An 18,320-nucleotide genomic window follows, 5' to 3' on the forward strand; every position below is an offset into this window, starting at 1 on the left:
CAAACCCGAATCAGCCATCCATTTTTTGAAATTCGACCGTTTTAAAATAGTGTCTTTATTAGTTGTACTTTGTACAAAAAACGCATTAATACATTATATATATTAACGTAAGTGATTTCGTTTCTAGGTGAAACGCATTGCAAGGATCATCAATGCCCGTGAAGCAGGTTTGACTCGACAACATGATTTATGAGTGGGTCTTTACTTTTAAATATTATATATTTATTTAGTTTCCACTTATATATCTTATAACGAATTTCCTATGCACATCTAGATTAGATTAACACTTATAAAAATTAATGCATAAACGGAATTCATGAAATTGTTCTACATTTTACGGGATGCACTGGTAAGCGTACTATAATGGGATGCCTTAAATATATTTACGATCATGAATAGTCTAGAATTATCGAATAACTATGGCATGACTATATTTATGTTATTTGCTCATCGTGTGCTACACTGATGTCAGTACTCCTCCAAGCCAGGGCCAGGCTTTACGTGTATGTTCAGATCGCACCGTACGCTCACTTGGATCCATTGTAGGTGCCAGTCCTGTCTTCGATTGCGATAGGCAATTATGACTCGTATGTGATGCGCATAGCGTCAGTCTTCACGTGACTATAGTACTAAAGCGTAACTCATTATTACACCCAGTCATGTTCATGTCAGAAAATCTCTTCATGAACTCATGTCAATATATGTCGATGAGTACTCAATATGATATGTTTATTTCTGCGAGATATTGTGATTACCAGAAGTATTATGCTTATTTACGAATTACTATGAAGTATTGCATTTTCAAGGTATTGCTGGCTACGGTAAGTATTTTCATACTATATGTAGTATGTTATGTAGAAACTATACTTGTTTTACGGTAAGGGGTTATTATGTTTTTGAAAATGTTTCATAAAGCTTTATTTTCAGGTTCACTCACCCTTATTTTTTCACCCCTCCAAGTTTTAGTGGCTGAGCTTTCGTGTTGATGAGGATTCTTGGCAAATCTTGGTATATGTGGTTACCTTCAATGGTATAATTCTCATCCTACTTGACTGTACTTTATTTATGCTCTGACATCACTAATGAGTTCATTCCCACTCACAAGCGCACTCTTATATTTAGGCACTTTTATATTTAAATTTATTCACATTTTCCACATCACCACACTTTATGGCTTCATCACCCTCCTGGTGTTGGTTATCACAGCTAGATTTGGAGTACAAGTGAACATCCCGGGTCGGGGTGTTTGAAGGTCATATGACTAAAAATGCCCTGAAACATCTAAATGTTGCAGTTCTAAATTGGTTAGGAATGTGATCGTATTACCAAATAAATCTTTATAGAATTCTATAATATTATTTAGATAGGTTTGTAGTTGTAATGTATTACTTGAAAGATAAAGATTCTCACTTCCTTTCTACTACAGATAAAGGCATAATGGTGTCAGAAAACACTCCACATACTTCACCAAATTCTTTCTTTTCTCTCTTCTTGCCGCCATTCTCCATTTCTCCATAATTCTTCAGTAAAACAAACTTATAACATGTTATCAGTACGCTCTTGACGTTGCACTAAAGAGAGTTTGTCTATCTTCAATTGGGGGAGTATTATGTTTCAATCATTCTTCTTATAATTAACCTTTTATTCTTCTTATAATTAACTTTTTATTTTATTGAATTATTATACTTGTTATTGATTCAATTTCTTCTTTTATGTTAAAGGAGATAAAACACCTTAAAGATGGAAATCCAACATTGGAGAATGATCTTCTACAACTAGCATTCAAAGACTTTCTTTCGTTTCTAGCAAATTAAGTTCTTTTAAAACACGAAATCAATATTTTATAGGACTCTGTTAGCATGAAAACATTCACCATGATCCATGAACCCCCAGTCTTCCTATTATATATATTGTATATTGCATATATTATTCAATATATATAAGCATGCACACACGCAACTAATATTTTCATATTTTAATTATTCGAATTATCCTATATGATGCTATATTGCTATGTTGAACTATGTGAGTAAAAAAAAAAAAAAAAACAAAAGAACTAAAAACAAGGGTTAGATTGTATATTGTATATTGTTGAACTATGTCGAACTGTTGACACATTTCGTTGTTCTGAAGCTACTCACACTTGGGCTCCTGAAGTAACCTCAAATTTACTACACATGAATTGTATTATGTTTTTTTTTTCTAGGTACCCCTTTTAGGAACTGGAAGTTCATCTAAATTGAACTTGAAGTTTTGAATTTAGTGCTTTGAAACCTAAAGTTTTCATAAAACATAAACCCATGTATTTAACCTAAAGTTTTTCATGCAAATTAACTAAACCATGTCTTAGAACCCGAATGTCCTAACTTTGATGCATATTGAGGTTTTATTTCTCATAGCACCAACTACAATCATGTTCCCTTCATTCTTTGGATTGTCAAACAGTCACAAGTTCGATTTCACTGATTTGGACGTTTATGATGGAAACTACTTTAGGTGGGTACAAGACGTGAAGATTCACTTGACTATCGAAAAGCTGAGAAACCATTAAAGTCATCAAAGGGCGTGAATAAAGCTGAATAAGCCTCCGACATGATCTTCATTCAAAGACTTATGCCTGAAGCATTACAAACGGAAGTACCTCGCTAAAGAGGATTCCATGGCTATTTGGCTAGCTCTACGGACCGTTTAATCATAATAGTTGATCTTGCGTGAAGCAAAACATGATTAAAACCTTTATGTCCATGAATAGGTACCATTTTGACGTTTATAAAATCCGATCAAATCAAAGATGTGCTAACCAAATCATATGCTTATCTAAAGTTGTGCGCCCCTTTTATTGTGTAGAAAGGAATCTTTCATTTATAAACTCATATAGGAAAAATAAGAGAGAAAGCAGGGATGAGCATTACCAAAGATGGACACATTGTGTGGGACTTGGTCTAGGAAAAGAGAAACTTTGGGCAGTGTGCTCAAACATGAATTATTAGGCTCCTAGCCTCTACAGTGTTATACCAAAAAGGAAACTTGTATCTATAGCCATGGAAAGATGAAGGAAAACTCAACTGATTTAGAAAAGGAAAAGAAACCAAGAGATTCTCCAGCTGGAGTCTAGAAGGATCCCTGCTTCTATAAATACAATGCACTAGTACATTGTAAAGGGGGGGAGAGAGAACCACGCAAGGGAAGAAGAACGACAAGGGCAAGTATGCATTACGCAGAGCAAGCTTCCTCTAAGTGCAGGAAACCTAGTTCTTTAGAAATAAGCCTTCTTTTCATCCTGAGCCTTCCAATAATCTTCCTTAACTCCTGCAAAACCACCAAACCATTAGAAATCCTATATTAGCTACTTTGAAGCCACACGGCCAAGAACAACCCCTATCTCATGTTAAACTTCCACACTACACATCATTCATGCAAGTCATAGCTTATTGTGACTACTCAGTCGTTTCCAGTATTTGTTAGTTTAACAAATACTCCTTAAAGCTTTCAGCATTAGTGCCAAGGAAAACACTTCATCAACACTTAGGGAAACACTCCATCAACGCCCAAGGAAACACTTTATTGGCGCCTAGGGAAACACTCATCAACACTTAGAGAAACACTCCATCAAGTAGGGCTGGAAAAAAATTCCAAATTACCCGAACATGATCGAAAAATCCCGAAAAGTTCGGTAACCCATACCAAAAAAATTCCAATATTTCGGTACGGGAATTGGGACATGGTCGCCAAAGTGTTCAGTAATCCCCGACTGATATATATATATATATATATATATATATATGTATGTATATGTGTGTGTGTGTGTATTATATTTATTAGCATAAATTGTAAGCGTTGGATTTTGTTGATTAAATCTCAACCGTTGGGGTCAAAAACTCACTCTCTGTCATCTCTCAAATCAAGCATGCACTCTCTCTCACTCATACCTCTTGAATCTCTATGCACCCACTCCTTTCCTCCTCCGCTCTGTCAACACTCAACAGACTCAACACATGATGGAAATGATGGAAATTTGCTCAAAAACATGAAAAATTAAAATTATTTTTTAGGGAATGTCATATGAAGCCACAACACATGTATGAATTAAAAATTAATGATTAGTTACTGTGTAAACAATAAGTATGTGATATGTGAGAAGAAAAACTTCCTTCTAATGACAAGTAATAAGATAAAGCATTTCACTAGAAAGAATAAATTTTACATAAGTTAATTGAAATTTTCGTCATGAAAGCAGTACAAGTTTTATTGAAGTAAACTAATACCATAAAGAAAAAAAATTTAAAACTAAAGAATACACAGGCTCATGGATATTTCCTGCAAACTTTTTACAAATTATCTGCAAACATTGAATATTTCCTAAAAATATCGAAAATATCGAGGAAATTAACTGATTTTCGAAAATATTGCGAATATGGGGTGAAGTTCCCCTCTTTCCATAGCGTTCCCTAAATTTGGATATTTCCGTGGAAATATCGAGCATGTCCAGGATATTTCAAACAATGGACTCAACACATCAGCCGTCGAGTCACTGACCACCACACCTCTACGGACTACGACTCCTCCATATTCCAGATCTAGACTTCTACAGTTCCACTTCCATCTCCCACCACGATATCCAATCGAAGCTTCTTTGATCTGAGTGGTACCAAGATTCATGAAATTATTGTACCATGATGTCGATTTGGATTCTGAAATTGTGAATTATGGTTTTGAGCTTTCAATTTGGGGATTTAGGATTAAAGTTAGGATTTCTGTTTTGAAAACACCTAATTTCAATTACTGCTTGATGTCTTTGTATTTGGTTCAATTTTTCTACTTTTGAATTTTGATTGAGGGCTTTCTTCGAACTGTGTAAATTTGGAATTTGGAGATTGCAAACTTGTGATTTGTGGATGCATTCATACGATCTTTCTAAATTATGTTAATATATGCTTTTCCTAATCTCAAACTGAAAAATCAAAACAACTTTGAAATACCGAAATTTCGGTTTGGTTTCGAGTTTTGGAATTCCATCTCGAAAAGGACTAGTTTAGGAATCGGGACTTGGGTTTCGGTTAGGGATCCTAACCTGAACAAGCCTCATCATCAGCGTGTAGGGAAACACACGTCAGCGCCCAACGAAACACTCTGTCAGCGTCGAGGGAAACACTCCATTAGTGTCTAAGGAAACACTCCATTAGTGCTTAAGAAAACACTCCATCAGCGCCGAAGGAAACACTCCATCAGCACTGAGGTAAGCATCTCATCAGCGCTGGAAGCACTCAACATAACACCAAACCAATCATCTAGGAGCTGCTGGAAGATCAACAAAGCATTCCCACAAACTTGCTTTTTCCTTAAGATGTTTTGGGTCTACTACTCGCTAACTCAGAAATGAGAAACGTGAGAGTTTTAGCTCATGTCCTTATAACACAAGCCCATCAAAACCCTTCAACACGAAAACCCCCAACACGCCGATTCTATTATTCCCACTCATTCTCAAATTTTTAATAATTATTATCTTGTTATCTTGGCCCCTCATGAAAATGTCATGACAAAGCCTACACATTGACTTGTACGCTTTGGTAGGCAGCATGATCCAATTCCGTAGTGCTTACTTTTAATAAAATATATTTTTTGCAAACCTCACATATCTTCTTTTGGTAGATTTTGGGGCCCTACTACCCTTCCAGCCTTATCCAACACTGGAGAATTGAAGCTGCCAAAACCCTAAAAAAGATGAGAAATAAGAGGTGCAAGATTACGTGGAGGCAAAGAAAGCTGTTGCCAGAGAGAGCTTGCTCATATTCTTCAGGAGATGCTTATTAGTGCTAAACCATGATATGAATGATTAGGTTGAGGCGTTTCTCAGGCTTCATCGTCTCTAAACCGACCTCAGCGTGTTCGGCCAGGCGGAGTAGAAGTGGATAAAGCACTCCAGAACTGGTGAGTTATTGCGTGGATTTAAGATGATGAGCAACATACTTAAGACGACTGAAAAACATAATCACAGTTAACCCTGATACAAAAACTGAAAGTCTGAAACCATCTGATGAACGAGTTAGGCGTTTGGCACCGAAATGGACGCCGGGGTTGCCAAGGTTGCAGATTTTAAGCTGTAGGCATAAAAATTAAGACTTCTATATGATATCCAGAAAGTCAGGAAAAATAAATTGGATTACGAGGGAGGGAGGGAGGCTGGAAAACATTTGGAATGAGAGGAGCAAAGACGATCTAATATCCACATCTCGTAAATAGTTTACAGATGTGACTCCAACGACATGTACAATCTTTGTCACGGACTCACGGGCACATTTGCAACGTTCAAGAACTACAACGTGCATGCGACGTAGCTATCACCGCCATAACCAAAAAAAGAACAAAGAATCGAACATGAATCTTCTCTACAATCTGGTTTTCATTTTCAAAGTTTCAGCAGTGATTGAAAGAGACAGTATATGACCCACTAAATAGTTCAAAAACACACAATCATTTATGAGGCATAAAAACCCCACAAAGTCTAAGCACTAGGATTATAACTACGATCTAATTGTAAGGGAAGTGTAAAAAGAATTTTTACGTAAAATGTACGGCACATTCTATCCTGAAACCGCTTCAACTTATGCAGTCAAGAGCTGGTATTGTGCCGATTCAATATCTGCAGCTGATAACTTGATGATTGGCAGTACTAGTGCCAATCAACTCGGCCAGTGCAAGAAAAATCTGAAAAAAAAAGGTCGAACGCAGCCATATAACAGCCAACGACCCTATCAGAATGAGCATGTATCATAACATCAGATATCTTAGCATAACTCATTCATCTGAAACTAAACTATGACACAGAAAGTGTCATTGTCCAAAGAAGAAAATATAAACGGTAAGTAAGAATATGATCACGTCCCAGAGAACAAATGGAAAACTCATAAGAACAGGTTTTACTTGAGGGTTATCAAAACCATTTATTGAGCCCCACAGGACGCAATGTCCTACATTAATCTATTATACGTTACAAGAATACAGTATGCTCATCCTCCTTTACCGGGGCTTATTGCTGCCAAAATTGTTAGTAAATAAATCATCCCCTCAACTAAACAATAATAATGGAAAGCTTCGCTCCCAATGCAATATAACTGAATTCTCTCCATGAGAAACACAGTCCAAAAAATTGAAATTGTCCAAAACCCTAGCTAGTACCTTAGGTGTCAAGAGAATGGCGTGTTCACCTTTTAAAGGTGCAATATAATAATTTATGCAGCAGCAGACTGCTTCTCCTTGTAATCATCGAGATTAAGAGCTTCAAGCAACTTGGGCCAAGACTCTGGGATCCCTCCTGGCAAATCAAACTCCAACAGTTTCCCTCGACTGCGGTAAAACTCCTCTACAGGCCGACTCTGGGAGAACCATTAAAAATAAAATCATCAAAATGAAGTGAAGATAACATTGAAAAGAAATGTTCTATTTTCATCCCTCATTGACTCTTTAGCATTTAAAAATGTTATTCAAATGTGCCCCTGACTAATCATCAGGAAAATAAAGCAATACCTTCTCATTGTAAACGTGAATCCGATGTTTAATCACTTTTTCGGTATCATCCGCTCGAGTAACAAGCTTTGACATACAATGTGCAGGGGGGAGAAGTGGAGCCATGCTAATTGCAGGATGTCCATTTGCGCCCTTGACATTAATGGATGCCACATTAAAATTTCCCCCGCACTGACTACAAGTTCTCCTCCCAAGGCATTTCTCGAGCAGCACATCTTCCCGGAGCTTCAGATTGAGCACCAAATCAATCTCTGTCACCCCTTCCAATATTTCCTACACATACATTGTTACAAACAATCAATCCTCAAGCACATTTCCACCAATTCAATACAACGTTAACATTCGCAATTCCAAGATATCAGCTTTCAATCAGTCAATTGCTCGTCCAGATCAATCAAATTCGTTTAAATCGGATCGCGACCACATTCAATTGTAAATTTAAGATCTTTTATACTACTTTGAATCACATTACACCATTCGAATGCGGAAACACTTACTGCTTGTCGAATCGTTCTAGGAAAGCCATCAAGAATAAAACCCAGTTCCCCTTTAGCTCCCCCAGCCTCCAATCTCTTCGACAACAAGTTTATTATGATCTCATCAGACACCAACTTCCCCTGGTTCACGATCTCCGATAACTGCAACCCACAATAAAACAAACACAGAAAATCAAAACCCAAAAAAAAAATGCAGATCTGACGAAAAAAGTAAGCAATCAGAAGAATAAAACCTCTTGGGAGAGAGGGCCGGAGGAAGCGAGCTCTTCGCGGACGAGATCTCCGGTGGCGATGTGAGGAACGCCGAGGAGATTTGAGAGCCGACTGGCGTACGTGCCTTTTCCGACGCCCGGCGAGCCCAGGAAGACCCACTGCACGCTGCGGTCCTTGGTGTCCTTCACCGCGAGATTGGGCGTGGACCCCAAGCGTGGGCTGTAAGATGAGGCGCCGTGAGAGGAGGTATCCGGCGCGACGCCTGAGTACAGGCACCGGCTTATGCGGGAGACGGAGGAGAGGGAGGAGAATGAGAGTTTTGATAGGCGGGCAAGGGTCGCCATTGCAATGGCGAGGTTTGCAGTGATGGGAGGGGACTGAGAAAGTTGGTTGGCTGTTGGGAAAGCGTTCGGTTTTATGCCCGCTCAACAGTCAACCCTAATGACTGATGTCGTTTTTTAACCAACTTGTTAGGATAAACGACTTGTCGTTCCTACACCCTTGGTAGGACGGAATGATCAGGAATCGCCACGTGTGTTCTCATTTCCCACAAATAAACCAACGGTCGAAAGGTCGCCACTTTCCCTCGACTGCTTCTTCTCTGAGAAACTATGGCGGTTACTCTCTCTGCAACGCTCTTCTCCAGCACCCTCCAGCTTAATCGGACCACCAATCGCAGTTCTCCACGTGCATTCCCCGCGCAATCTTCGAATTTGAAATCCAGCTTCGTCCTCAATGTCAACAGCTGCAACGGAATCGTCAAGTTCTCACCGCGCCAATCCGCCGTCGTAGCATCCGCCGTCTCTGGCTCCCCCGGCAAGTGTTCCTTTTCCAATAATCTGTTTGGTTTCCAAGAAAATCTAGAAAGTAGAAAACTATTATAATCCTGTGCGGACGTGAGCAGGGATTGACTCTTCTTTGAGCGGTGAAGATGCGGCGAGTTTATTGGAAACGGTGAAAGTGTTTGATTTGAACGGGAACGGGATTCCGATATCGGATTTGTGGAAGGACAGGACAGCTGTCGTCGCGTTTGCGCGCCATTTCGGGTGAGTTTCTATTACCAATTGAACTATTTCTTTCTGTACTGAGATTTGATTAGCAATCGTTAATCTGTATTAGTTGAGAATTAAAGTGTTGTTTAATTTTCAGATGTGTCTTTTGCCGAAAGCGGGCTGACTATCTTGCATCAAAGAAGGTATTTACTCATTGATCATAATATATAATTTGCAGCTTCCTTGGCATCAAAGATTAGTACGTGTTAAATTTAATTGTTGAATGGGAACTTTGCCATTTCCACAAGGCATACACTGAAGCCTCCCCGAGGAGGAGGATGTGCGTAATTACCTTTGGGTAGCGATTTTCGCACTCCTTAGTTTTTCGTCAATTGAATATTAGACGATTGTTTCTGCACTTGCATTGAAATCTCTTTGGTCGCAACACAATTTTGACATTTCTTTTCATGTTGACAGGATATAATGGATGCATCTGGTGTGGCGCTTGTTTTAATCGGACCTGGTAGCACTGATCAGGTTTGCCCTTAGAAACTGTATTTGATACATCTGCCATCGGTTGAGAGTTAATTTTTTCTGAGGTTTCGTTATCTATTCCTTGTTTTGATTTGTTAAATGAAATGACCGTTTATAACCATGAGCGCTAATTCGTGTAGGCAAAAGCATTTTCTGAGCAAACAAAATTCAAAGGAGGTAAATCTCAAGAGAGCTTGTGTTATCTACCTTGAAGGGTTCATTTTTTCTCCTCCTTAGGGCATCTCAGTCACAAAATTTTATTTTGTTTTATTGTATTTCAGAAGTTTACGCTGATCCCACTCACTCATCGTATGAGGCGTTAAGATTTGTTTCTGGGGTCACAACTACATTCACTCCCAAAGTAAGAAACCCTTCATGTTTTTTATAAAGGTAGCTAGTGGGACTTCTCATCTAAGTTGCTTCCACCACATTCTAGGCTGGTCTTAAGATAATAGAGTTGTACATGGAAGGTTATCGACAAGACTGGAAGCTTTCATTTGAACAAGACACTGTGGCCAGAGGCGGCTGGTATATCTGTATATCCATATCTTACTACAAGTTATATATATATCATGGGAGGATTCACCTTTTATTACGTTCTTGTTTATTTGGCAGGCAGCAAGGTGGAATAATAGTTGCAGGCCCTGGTAAAAGTACCATTTTGTACATTCACAAGGTTAGTCTTTCCGTCCTTCTGTCTGAATGGGAGTTAATCATGTGGTAGTAATCGGTTCAGATTGAAACTTCACCAGGAAATCTGGCAGTATTTGCTGATAAAACACTCCACTTTGATTAGGAGAACAGAAACGAGGAGATTTTCAAAAGTTCTTCAGAGTAAAAATGAATCAATATTTACAATTAGATCCATTAAAAGATTTCCTCTTTCCTTTCCCATTAAGACAGGAACTCTTGCTCATGGCATTTTCGGACTTCTTCATGCTAGCGACTTGTGGCTACTTAGGAATTTCATGTTAATAAACACCCTTTTTTTCTCCTCCCCACTTGATAATATCACACTCTAGGCAAAAACACTGCAAACTCAATTGTTTAGAGAACACCGAACTTTGTAACACGAAAAGAATTTCACAATTAAGAATGAATTAGAGCATGATAATGAGCTCTTAAACGTTTTCTTATAAAAGTTATAGTTGTCAGGTCGTTTTTCCTAATTTGTTATTTATTTTTCCGGTTGGAGTAGGATAAAGAAGCTGGGGATGATCCAGATATCAAAGATATTCTCAAAGCATGTTGTGGTTCGTGAATTCTAGTTGTCTTTACCTTTGTCGAGTGATTGTGGATCCTATGTCAAGTCATTTCAAATTCCTCATCGAATCAGTGCATTCCTAACTAATTAGCCTAAATCTCGTGATACTTGCAAACCTCTTGTCCAAACATACGCTGGAAAATCGTGTTATAGCGAATATTGCAATGTTGTACCGATCAGTCCATGAAGTGGGATCTAATTCTAGAAAGATGAAATTGTTCTTCTGGAACACAAATTAGAAAACAAAAACTTTAATGATGAACAAATAACGGAGCAACGTAGAAGCAGGAACCCGGTCTCCTGATCGAAGGATTAATTTTCTTGAAGAATGCTGTTCTTTTGTTGGGAGAAAAACGATGAGTGATACGTGTGAAGAGGAATGTTAGTTCTGAGCTTAGGTTAGGGTTTTTGGTGGGTGTAGAGCTTTTTTCACACAAATAGGTTTTATTTTTCTTCGAAGTGGGTGAATTCAATGTTTAAATAGAATTTTATGTTACATTTTTGTAAGTTTAGGTTGACCATTTAAACAAAGCTTATTAAAGGTTCGAGTTTGGGTACCTGTTAAAAATGCAATTTGTGGACAACACGTCATAAAAAACGAAGGAAACAACGCCCAACTAGGTGAACTTTAACACAATAATATTGAGTTTGGCTCGGCTTGTTTACAACCATATTGCTCGTTGGCCATATCGTTATATTCAAAATCTGAACTTAAAAAGCATCTTCCCTGAAGATTACCTTCTCTGATGTTGACTTTGGAAAAATATGTCATGTAATTATTGTTATGTCACCGGAGTGCGGCCAAGTGCTATACTTGTATACATGTTATAACATGTGTCGATATTCTACACTTCGAGGTAGTTATTTACAATAAAATAAAAAATCACAAATTACAGGGAAGCTTCCTGGATTTTTTCTTTATAATATGGTTCGAGAAAGTTTGGTAAGCTTTGAAAAAGAATATATACAAACACTGCTCCTGAGCAATGTGACATGAAAGCAATGACAAATATTGCCAGAGAAATCTATCTGCAATTATTCCAAAGTTTCTAACTTAGACTAGTTCGCTATGCATGTTTGTAATTTACTAGCCCGGCAGCCTGTGTGCGATCCACTGTATAAGTTTTGATTCAATAGTCTTCGGTCACTCAATTTAATTCGTTGGATCATCCAACAGTCTAATATATGTCGACATTGAGTGCTACTTCCTAAGGAAAAATCTATGTAAGAGACTTTTATCAAATTACAAGAAAGTTAAGGTTTCACAATAAAATGAATTAGTAACATATGTAGTAGTCCAATTACTTAAAAGCACTTTTCTCAGGTGGGCATACTCTCAACACGCTCCTTCACGTGTAGCGAAATTTTAAACTTAGCACGTGAACAACACAAATCAGGTGACGTGAAACACGTGTGCCAATTATGCTTTACACGTGGGACAACCTGCTATATTACCATGAAGAAATTTGGGTTTCATCATAAAACCAATTAGTAATATGGGAAGTGGTCCAATTACTTAGAAGCACATGCAACGTCCTTTTTTTTTTTGGAAGTGGGATTCTCTCTAAATATGCTCCCTCACGTGTGGCACAATTTTAAGTCTAGCACGTGGACAATACAAATCGCGTGATGTGGGACAAGTGTGGTTATTGGGCTTTACATGTAAAACAACATATTATAATATCATGAAAAAATTAGATTCTATCGTAAAATCAACTAATTATATGAAAAATAATCCAATTACTTATAAAGATAAACAAATTTTTATTCCTCCCATGAATGATTCACTCACGAACCACTTTTCCAAAGAAAAAGAAAGAAAAAAGAAAATGGCATTGACCACATAGTCCAACCACAACCTACATAAAAATATCAAAATAATGTATAAAAATCACTCACCACACATGGTCTCACGAGCCTTCAATCTGCTTCTGGGCTGCTCTTTTCTTGGTCAACTTCTTACTGGTTTCTCTACTAGTAAACAAGAAGGAAGGATGGCAGAATTCCTTACTTTTGCTTCTGAGGGGATACTGAAGAGAGTCGCTTTACTTGCCGAACAAGAATTCAGTCTTCTCTGGGGTTTCAAAGGAGAACTCACAAGGCTGCGTGACTCACTATCCAAGATCCAAGCTATGCTACGGGATGCACAACAATCGCACGTTCGGGGCGAGACTGTGGAAATGTGGGCGAAGGATCTTGAGGACATAGCTCTTGATGCTGACAATGTCTTAGATGAATACGAATATGAAGTTCTCCGGCGCAAGGTAGAAGTGCAAAACCATACGAAGAAAAAGGTGCTCAACTTCTTTTCACACAACAATCCTCTTGCATTTCGGCTCAAAACGGCACATAAAATTAAGAACATTATTGCGTCGTTGGCAAATCTGAAGAATGAGGCAGCTAGTATTGGACTAGTTGCTAGGTCAACGTTTGTTGATGCAACCTCTGATGATATGGGAGTGCTTGACAGGGAAACAGTCTCCGGCTTTGATCGAGATGAAAAGTGCGTTGTTGGAAGGGAGGAGGTTGTGTCTGAGATAGTTACAACCTTGATCAACTCAAGCAAAAATAAGGAGAATTATCTTTCAGTTATGGCCATCGTGGGCATGGGGGGCTTGGGAAAGACAACCTTAGCTAAATCGATATATCACGAATATGAGATAGATAGACACTTCGATAAAAGAATATGGATATGTGTGTCCACCCCTTTCAAAGTCAAGGCGATTTTAAAAGGGATCTTGGAATATCTTAAACCAGAAAAGGCTGCAATACAGCATAAGGCAGCAATTTGTGAAAACCTCCAAGAAGATTTGAGAGGGAAGCGATATCTTCTGATTCTCGATGATGTTTGGAATGAGGATCCGCAGCAATGGGATAATTTGATGAGTTGTTTGTTAAACGTTAGAGATGCTCAAGGAAGCATCATTGTTGTCACTACTCGCAGTGTCAATGTTGCATCGGTCGTGCAAACACTTCCTAGGCATGATTTGGGAAAACTATCAGAAGAAGAATGTTGGCTCATATTGAAGGATAAAGCATTTGCAGATAGGAGTGCTTCTATAACCGAAGATCAAGAAAGAATTGGAAGGGAAATCGCTAGAAAATGTGCAGGTGTTCCATTAGTGGCAAAGGTATGCCTACTTGAACTTGTTACATGGTTTTTTTTTCTTATTCTTATTTGTTGTTCATTAATAAAGCCATACCTCATCACTAATTTTTTGAAATTTCCATCTCATTATAACTTTTTAAACATGAAAAGATTGGCATAATGAGTTCTTAGGGCTCCAACACGAATACCATTTTTTTATAGTTTCTCAGAAAAAGAAAAGAGTTCGAACAGAATACCATTTGATTTTCTTTTGTTCTTGTCATAGTCTTCATTTTCCTTGATAGTAGTTGGTTAGATCTTGTTTGATGATATTTTTATTTTCTTTTATCGAAAATGGTTATGATTGTTGTACATTGTTATTATTGCTTAGTTTTACCCAATCAATTGTCATTGAATAGAAATTCAACTCATGTAACATTAGGTTCTGGGAAATATGATGCGTTGTAGGAGTGACAGTTGGCAGTCAATTCAAGAAAGTACAATATGGGATATACCAGAAGGGGAAAAAAGAATTTTTTCGGTTTTGAAGTTGAGTTTTGATGAATTGAAATCACCATTTTTGAAGCAATGTTTTGCATATTGCTCAATGTTCACCAAAGATTTTGAAATTGAAAAGGATGAGTTGATCCAACTCTGGATGGCTCAAGGATTGCTTCACCCTTCTAACAAAAATAATCTAGAGATGGAGGATGTGGGAAATGAATATTTTAATATTCTCTTGGAGAACTCCTTCTTTGAAGATGTTACCATGGATAATTATACTACTACCACTATTACCCACTGCAAGATGCATGATCTTGTGCACGATCTTGCCATACTTGTATCAAAACCAAAAAGAGGCGACTGCAATGAAGTTCGACATATGGCGCAGGTTTCTACCTCAGTACTGCAGGGGATTCCAAAAGGAAGTGCTCATAAATTACGCTCAATATTTGTGAATGGTGAAATTTTGGGTAACATCTTATCAAGCTTTAAAGGCTTACGAGTCCTAAATTTATATTGGGCTGATATCAGTGAGTTGCCATATTCAATTGGAAAGTTGAAACACTTGAGGTATCTGGATGTTTCTAGGACAAGGATCAGCAGACTCCCCGAGTCTATTGGAAAGCTTTATCATCTACAAACGTTAAAAATGCGTGATCTCAAGCTCGAAGAGTTTCCAAAAGAACTGAAAAATTTGATCAACTTGAGACATGTTTATTTTGATCAGGAGGATAAGATATATCCACTTGGGATTGGGCGTTTGACTAATCTCCAATCGCTATCTGTTTTCATCGTGGGTAAGGAAAAAGGTCGTGGCATAGAGGAGCTGGCTGGCTTAAAGCTATTGAAAGGTGACCTATGTATATATAATCTAGAGAATGTGAGAGATGAAGAAGAAGCGAAGAAAGCAAACTTAGTGGAGAAGAAAAACATCCGAAAACTAGGTTTTGACTGGAAGGCAGACAGGTCAAGAATCAGCATTAACGATGAGGATGTACTAGGAGGCCTTCGACCACACCCTAAGTTGGAACTTTTAGGAATATACAACTTTATGGGTGATAAGTTTCCGTTGTGGGTAACAAGTAGTTCGTTTCCTGCATTGAAAGGATTACATATCGATAATGCAAGAAACCTAATTGAATGGATGGAAGCAGCAGAAAACATAGTGGTGTTTCCTTGCCTTGAGGAGCTATTTCTGAGGAATTGTCATCAATTGAGAAGCGCCCCCAGTCATTTTCCATCTCTTAAAAAGTTAGAGATAGACTCCATGGTTAGTGGCATGCCAATAGCAAATATAAGCACCAACCTTAGCACTTTAACTTGTCTCACATTAAAGAAAATAAGGGGACTCGATTCTCTGCTGGAAGGGGTGTTAAAAAACAACAAGAATCTTGCATGTTTGGAGATAGAGGATTGTCCAGAGTTATCTTGTATTGCTACGGATGTATATGGGTGTTGCGCCTCTCTTGATTCGTTGCGTATTTCTACATGTGATAATCTTAGATGTTTGCCTGATGGGCTTCACACTCTTCTATCTCTTAAGAAGATAGCTATAGAGCGTTGCGATAGTCTAGAGTTCATTCCAGTTATACACGGTCTCACTTCTCTTTGCAAATTGTCCATTGTTGACTGTCCTCAGTTATCCAGTCTACCTAATGGGCTAGATTGCTGCACCTCTCTTCAAACATTGGAAATACAAAACTGCTCCAAAATAACCACAATTCCAATCACACAAGGCCTCCCATCTCTCTGTGCATTGCATATTAGATATTGTCCTGAATTATCAAGCCTACCGAGGGGGTTGGAATTTTGTACCTCTCTTCAAAAGCTGACAATATCGTCTTGCTATAAACTCACCTTGATTCAAATTTACAGCCTCCCATCTCTCCGGAAGTTGTCGATAAAGTATTGCAGGAGTCTAGAGTCGATTCCAAGTTCTTTACAAGGCTGCACATCCCTCCGTGAACTGCATATCAGTTGTTGTAACAGTTTGAAGCATTTTCCAGATGGGCTACAACCGTTTGCCTCTCTTGAGAATCTCACAATACGCGGTTGCTCAAATCTAGAAACTACTCCAAGTTTAGAAAGCCTCACGCACCTCCGTGAGTTGGTTATATATGATTGTGATGGACTAAAAAGTTTACCTGGTGGGTTAGCAACATCTTCACAATGCAGCCTCGCCCACTTGAATGTATTGAAAATTGGTGGGTTCGGGAAGGAGCTCGATTCATTCCCTCCTTTTCAGGTTATGTCACAACTTGAAAGATTAAGCTTGTGGGGCTGGCCTAAGCTCAAGTCTCTACCTGAACAAGTTCAACACTTCACTTCTTTAACACATTTGGTTATATATTCCTTTGACGGCTTGGAGGCTCTTCCTGAGTGGTTGGGTAACCTTGCATCTCTTAAGTTCCTGAGTACAGAGAGTTGCAAGAATCTGATGTATCTACCAGTCGCTGAAGCTATGCAACGTCTCACCAAATTAAATGAGATACACATTTTTGGTTGTCCCCTTCTAAAAGAGAGATGCAACAAGGAGAGCGGCCCAGAATGGCCCAAGATTTCACATATCGCAAAGATCACCAGTAGTTTTTTCTTTCCTCTTGCATTCTACTTTTTTTTCTCTCGCATTTCAGTTTAGTTTACTACTTATTATCCCATATTGTGTATCCTTTACTCAATTCCATTATACCTGATGTGCTCAACTCTGTTTTTCGTAGAATTTCCTTCCCCTCTACGATTTACTGCCTTGTCGTATTTTTAAATCATATGATAACCTGATAATTAAGATATGCTCTCTTTGCTCATTTTAGTTGACTATCAACCATACTAGCCAGACACAAGACTTGTCCCCAAATACTTCAAAGTCGAGTGCATGGTTGATGTAAATCTTATTCAAGTCGGCCACTCTTTTAATGGTACGACTTCTATTTTAAACTTTCAAGCATCTCCAAAATGAACAAAACATGATCCTTTTTCCCCCTCCGATATTGATCAAAGTTGTTTGTTGTTTCCCGAGACAGGTCCTGCTGGAGTTGAAGTTCTGTTTATGGAAAATTATGTTCATTTTAATTATAAGCACACGAGCACTTCCCAATTGCTTGAAGTTGCATGGCGTCAGGGTAATCTTTTCACCTCCTGCACCTCCTCTCCTCTAACTTCTCCCTGTTTACGGGTTTCATAGTTTATAGCTTCACTCATGATGTCGTTTCTGCAGGGGCATCGTTTATTCTGTTAGCATAATTCGGAGGTGGCTTTCTAGGATGGATTTCACTCAACTGGAGGAACTGTTGTGCAATCGGTCCAAACAAGCTCGGATTTCAGGGGATCAGAATGTAATCTTAATCGTTGAATTTATAAGGTGGGTGATGATGCCATGTCCTCAGATTTTTTATTAGCCTATGCATTCAATCTGCCATCTGTGGACTAGCAGGGTAACTGTAAAAAATTGTTTGCCTTCTGTGAGATGTAATAATTAAGGTCTGCCAAAGGAAAAGTACTGAAGAACATTTCTTATCATTTTGATTTATGTAGCTTGTACCAGATTGTGAAGTAAGCCTTGTTGTTTATCTGGGTCTCAACCACACTTACTCCAAAAGTATGTAAGAAACATTGTATGCTCTTTTTTATTAATTTGACAGTGCATACAGAAAGTACATATAAGTTGCTTCCACCACATCCCAGGCAGGTCTACAGATAATGCAATT

The 18,320-nt window shown here is 38.4% G+C and overlaps 3 protein-coding genes across 4 annotated transcripts; 2 read left to right on the forward strand and 1 right to left on the reverse strand.

The window, feature by feature from the left end:
• Positions 1-7,079: 7,079 nt before the first annotated feature.
• On the reverse strand, positions 7,080-8,632 carry LOC137745552 (adenylate kinase 1, chloroplastic-like). Its single transcript, XM_068485513.1, has 4 exons — positions 8,255-8,632; positions 8,022-8,162; positions 7,525-7,797; positions 7,080-7,373 (listed from the first exon to the last, which is right to left on the reverse strand). The coding sequence occupies exons 1-4, from the start codon at positions 8,576-8,578 to the stop codon at positions 7,230-7,232; spliced, it is 882 nt and encodes a 293-aa protein (XP_068341614.1). The 5' UTR covers positions 8,579-8,632; the 3' UTR covers positions 7,080-7,229.
• Positions 8,633-8,789: 157 nt separating this feature from the next.
• On the forward strand, positions 8,790-11,087 carry LOC137744861 (thioredoxin-like protein AAED1, chloroplastic). 2 transcript variants are annotated; one of them, XM_068484668.1, is made up of 9 exons: positions 8,790-9,050; positions 9,139-9,280; positions 9,384-9,429; positions 9,704-9,763; positions 9,901-9,937; positions 10,042-10,121; positions 10,231-10,288; positions 10,376-10,436; positions 10,959-11,087. In XM_068484668.1, exons 1-8 carry the CDS (start codon positions 8,846-8,848, stop codon positions 10,390-10,392), a joined length of 645 nt encoding a protein of 214 aa, XP_068340769.1. In that variant the 5' UTR covers positions 8,790-8,845; the 3' UTR covers positions 10,393-10,436; positions 10,959-11,087. The 2 variants fall into 2 exon arrangements, with proteins under 2 accessions (XP_068340769.1, XP_068340768.1); XM_068484667.1 differs by having other exon boundaries at positions 8,791-9,050; positions 10,197-10,288.
• Positions 11,088-13,006: 1,919 nt separating this feature from the next.
• On the forward strand, positions 13,007-17,718 carry LOC137744858 (putative disease resistance protein RGA1). The gene is made up of 3 exons (XM_068484665.1): positions 13,007-14,155; positions 14,555-17,198; positions 17,427-17,718. Exons 1-3 carry the CDS (start codon positions 13,019-13,021, stop codon positions 17,444-17,446), a joined length of 3,801 nt encoding a protein of 1,266 aa, XP_068340766.1. The 5' UTR covers positions 13,007-13,018; the 3' UTR covers positions 17,447-17,718.
• The last annotated feature ends 602 nt before the right edge of the window (positions 17,719-18,320 follow it).

Source organism: Pyrus communis, chromosome 9 (assembly GCF_963583255.1).
Source record: "Pyrus communis chromosome 9, drPyrComm1.1, whole genome shotgun sequence".
NCBI lineage: Eukaryota > Viridiplantae > Streptophyta > Magnoliopsida > Rosales > Rosaceae > Pyrus > Pyrus communis.